We start from the raw sequence: 5,249 nt of genomic DNA on the forward strand, positions 1-5,249 counted from the left end.
TCAAATTACTTTTATATAAAAAGTGAAATGCAGATATGTTTCTGTTGTATTCGGATTTATCCGGAAAATCGACACCTCTGTTTAAAGTAAAGTAACCCCTTTACCACCCCCTCCCCCATCCCACCCCACCCGCTCCACCACACACACAACACACACACACACACACACACACACACACACACACACAAACACACTCACACAAACACAAATACACTCACACACATATACACACACACAAACACATCACACAAAACACCACATATTCGTGGGGACAAGAGTCAAAGGTATCAGTCCTTGGGAAAAGCGTCAGAGCCGTGCATTTTCGAAAAAAAAGTAGCAAAGCCTCGCACTATCAGAGTTGCGCACTTTTCAAAGATATTGAGAGATTTCGCTAGCCGATTACCAATCCATAACATCCACATATTATTCAATTGGTCGCTTTTAAGGACAAGCGGGCAAAACCCAGATTTCGGGGTTTTCCAGAATTCTTGACCTATACCAAAAGTGGACATTGCTCTACCTAGAGGAGAAGTATGGTTTAATTAGTGCGTATATTTGTTTGGTTACAGAGAAAACTCTCCTTGTCATTTGAACAATCTGAACAAGGGTCCAAAAACTTCAACTTTGATTTTCTCAAAACATAATTTTCGGGTATAGCCCCCTTGTGCTTATAAGCGACCATATAATACATGTGTATTTATACACCAACATACACACACACACGCACACAGACACCACATATTCGCGGGGACTACAGTCAAAGGTATCAGTCCTTGGGAAAAGCGTCAGAGCCGCCCAATTTCGAAAAAAAAAAGTAGCGCACTTTTCAACGATATTGAGAGATTTCGCTAGCCGATTACAAACCCATAACATCCACATATTATTCAATTGGTCGCTTTTAAGGACAAGCGGGTTAACCCAGATTTCGGGGGTTTCCAAAATTCTTGACGTATACCAAAAGTGGACATTACCCTACCTAAGGGAGAAGTTTGGTTTAATTAGTGTGATAAGCTGTTTGGTTACAGAGAAAACTCTCCTTGTCATTTAAAGAATCTGAACAAGGGTCCAAAAACTTCAACTTCGATTTTCTCAAAATAGCATTTTTCGGGATAGCCCCCTTGTGCTCAAAAGCGACCATACGGTATATATACACACACACACATACACACACACACACACACACATACACACACTCGCACACAGACACCATATTCGCGGTGACCAAAGTCAATTGCATCAGTCTTTGGGAAAAGCGTCGGAGCGGCGCATTTTGAAAGACTAAGTATCAAAGCCTCGCACTATCCAAAGAAAAGTATCAAAGCCTCGCACTATCGAAAGAAAAGTATCAAAACCTCACACTATCGGAGCCGTGCACTTTTCAACGATATGGAGGATTTGGATTGCCGATTACCGGTACCCATAACATCCAGCGATTTAATTGCTCTGCGTTTTACTGGACTTTTGGGACGGGACCAACATAATAATATGTGAGGCAGCGTGGTGGAATCGGGCTCTCGTCAAATTTTGGGCATATTGAGTTATTGGCATCATGTTAAAGCTTGTTCATTTGTCTTGCTTTCAATGAAAAAATTAACCATCCATCTTCAATAGAAGTGGAGATATTTGGGATTGAAGGAGGTGGGGGTCACTTGATTTAAGAGGTAAAATTAGCGAGAAAATGGCCGCCAAAGCTTGGTAAATTCCAAAGCTGGAGAGTCCATGGAAACTGTACATTTATATTTTTGGGCCTTAAATCAATGTTTTCGGTGAAATCCTCAAAGGAATGTGTTTTTAAATGGACATAAAAGGCGTTGCGCCAAAAAACAAAAATTTGATAAAAATTGCTAAGCAGGGAGAAGACTGCTGTTTTCTTCGATTTCATTATATTGACGAGAGCCTGATTCCACCACGCTGCCTCACATATTATACCAACAGTGCACGTCTTTGACAGTAGTTGTCTTCTTTCTCTCGAAAAATCGCGGATCTATTATTATTAGCTTCCCAGTCCTAATTAAATAATATCTCACCATCAGGATCCGTGCACGGGAAAATGGTGGTGCAGTTGCGCCTGGTGACTGGCTTGGTGATGACGTCACAGAACTTATCCCCTTCGTGACGACAGACCACCTCTCTGACCTGCTCGCCCCAGCCACACGTCACGCTGCACTGAAACCACAGACAGGACGAACATGTATATCGTCGGAGAGGTTGTTAAAACGTGATAATTCCAGAAAACAAAAGTTTACGGGAGAAAGAAAGAAATACATACTTATTATATTTATCGTCGAAGGGTTGTTATACCGTGATAAGGCGCCCACAAAACAATATTTTACGGGAGAAAGACAAGACGTGCCGTCGGAGAGGTTGTTAAGACGTAGTAAATCCAGGAAACAGTATGTTACAGGAGAGACAAAGACAGAATCAGATAGGAAATATCGTCGGAGTGTTGTTCAAAAGTTATCAGCCCAGAAAACAATACTTTACGGGAGAAAGACAAATAGGAAGTATATCGTCGGAGAGCTTATTAAAACGTGATAAATCCAGAAAACAGTATGTTACGGGGGAAAGAAAGAAATACATAATTTTTTTTACATTTATCGTCGGAGAGTTGCTAAAATGTAGTAAGTCTAGAAAACAATATTTTACAGGAGAGACAAAGACAGAATCAGATAGGAAATATCGCTGGCAAAGTCTTAAAACGTAGTAATCAGATAGGAAATATCGCTGGCAAAGTCTTAAAACGTAGTAATCAGATAGGAAATATCGCTGGCAAAGTCTTAAAACGTAGTAAGTCCAGAAAACAAGTATTTTACGAGAAAGACAAAGACAGGTATGTTGTGTCGTTGGCACGTTGTAAAAACATAGTAAAGCTAGAAAACAATACTTTACATGAGTAAGAGAGACAAATCTGACGTATCGTCGGAGATTAGTTAAAACGTTATAAGTCGAGAAAACAATGTTTTACGGCAGAGAGACATAATAATTTATCGTCGGCAAACCGTTAAAACATGATAAGCCCAGAAGACAATGTTTTACGGGAGAGACAAAGACAGAAACAGATAGGAAATATCGTCGGAGTGTTGTTCAAACGTTATCAGCCCAGAAAACAATACTTTACGGGAGAAAGACAGATAGGAAGTATATTGTCGGAGAGGTTGTTAAAACGTGATAAATCCAGAAAACAGTATGTTACGGGAGAAAGAAAGAAATACATAATATGTTTTACATTTATCGTTGGAGAGTTGTTAAAATGTAGTACGCCCAGAAAATAGTATGTTATGGGAGAGACAAAGACAGAAACAGATAGGAAATATCGTCGGAGGGTTGTTCAAACGTTATAAGCCCAGAAAACAATATTTTAAGGTAGAAAGACAGACAGTACATTTATCGTCGGAGAGGTTGTTAAAACGTAGTAAGTCCAGAAAACAATGCTTTACGAGAGAAAGACAGACAAATATGACGTATCGTCGAAGAGTTGTTAAAATGTTATATATAAGGCCAGAAAACAATATTTTACGAGAGAGAGAGACAGATATTTATCGTCGGCAAACCCTTAAAACGTGATAAGCCCCGAAGACAATGTTTTACGGCAGAGACAAAGACAAATATGGTGTGTCGTTGACAAGTAGTAAGCCCAGAAAACAATATTTTATGTTCGAAAGAAAGAAAGACACATTATATTCATCGTCGGATAGCTGTTAAAACGTAATAAGCCCAGAAAACAATGTATTACGGGAGAGAAAAAGACAGATCTATGTGTCGTCGGCATCTTGATAAAACGTTGTAAGCCCAGAAAACAATATTTTACGGGAGAGAAAAGACACATATACCTCCGGCAAGCCGTTGAAATGTGATGAGCCAGAGAAGCACATTATATTTTACAAGAGGTAAAAACATGGTGAAATGGTATACGTTTAAAGCCCTTATCAACACTACAAAGTTGTTTAAAAAGAGGCGTTTAACGACCACCCCCAAAGGGATCAAGAAGGAGGAAATAACTGTTTCATTCATTTTACATTAGAACGTAATATGTGAGGAAGCGTGGTGGAATCAGGCTCTCGTCAATTTCTGGGCATGTAGAGTTGTTGATATCATCTTAAAGCTTATTCACTTGTCTTTCTTTGGATGGAAAAAAAACCCATTTATCTTGAATACAAGTCGAGATATTTGCGAAAGAAGGAGGTGGGGGTCACCTGTTTTCAGAGGTAAAATTAGTGAGAAAATGGCTTCCAAAGATTAGTCATTTCGTTAGCTTAAGTGCCCGTGGTAACTTAAAATTTACATTTTTATGCCTTTAATCCACCACTTTTCAAAAAAATCAACACAGAAATGAGTTCTTTCATGGGCATGAAAGGTGTTGAGCCAAAAAACAAAAATTTGATAAAAATTCACGAACCTGTGGAAAAATGCAAGTTTCTTCACTTTGATTATTTCGACGAGAGCCTGATCCCACCACGCTGCCTCACAATATTACGTGTTTTTTTGTATTTCTTAAAACAATCAGAGTTTGAATTATTTCTTTTCTTTCTTCTTTTTTTTTTTGGGGGGAGGGGAGGAGCAGCGTTTTGAGTAATAAAGTATATAAGAGTTTAACACCCTATCAGCACTATTAGTTTACTTATTTAATTGGAGTGGCCTCCGAATTTAACGTCCGTTTGCGATAGGACTGAGCCAACAGGGTTGATCCAAGAGCCTTGACAACTTCACAAAATGACCTGAGTTCAAGAACGCCCAGCCTCAGGGAAAATAAACAACAACAACTATAACAACAACATCAACAACAACAACAACAAAACAAAAACAACAACAACAAACAGACAAAACAAACAAAAACAACAAACTACAACGATGGATGAAAACATCCAACACAATAAAATAATATAATTGGATAACGCAGCAAGTATAAACACCTTAGATATTTCCTCTGTGACGTAACATTTATACTCCGGGCCAGTTTTTGATTGTTTCCAGCACACTGTAAAGATTTATCTGAAGGAGTAACGATGACATTGATCTCTTCGGACGCGGCCATGCTAAGCACTTTTCATACTCAAGAGTGAGAGTGAGAGAGACAGGAGAGAGAGAGAGAGAGAGAGAGAGAGAGAGAGAGAGAGAGAGAGAGAGAGAGTAAGAAGGAGCGCGCGGGTGGGAGTGATAAAGGTAGAGAGAAGAGGACACCGGGATTGTAAGACTAAGATTAAGAAGGTAAGACGTCTTGATCAAGAAATAAGAGATGGAAGCGCCAACAC

The 5,249-nt window shown here is 39.3% G+C and overlaps 1 protein-coding gene across 1 annotated transcript in view; it reads right to left on the minus strand.

Annotated features, from left to right (window-relative positions):
* Positions 1–5,249, minus strand: part of LOC101852054 (ADAMTS-like protein 1) — a gene marked incomplete in the record, with an annotated part of 152,716 nt that overhangs the window by 23,877 nt on the left and 123,590 nt on the right. Inside the window, 1 exon segment of the mRNA XM_035972616.1 lies at positions 2,028–2,166. Coding sequence (XP_035828509.1) covers positions 2,028–2,166 — 139 coding nt within the window.

This window comes from Aplysia californica, unplaced genomic scaffold (assembly GCF_000002075.1).
Source record: "Aplysia californica isolate F4 #8 unplaced genomic scaffold, AplCal3.0 scaffold00760, whole genome shotgun sequence".
Classification (NCBI taxonomy): Eukaryota; Metazoa; Mollusca; class Gastropoda; order Aplysiida; family Aplysiidae; genus Aplysia; species Aplysia californica.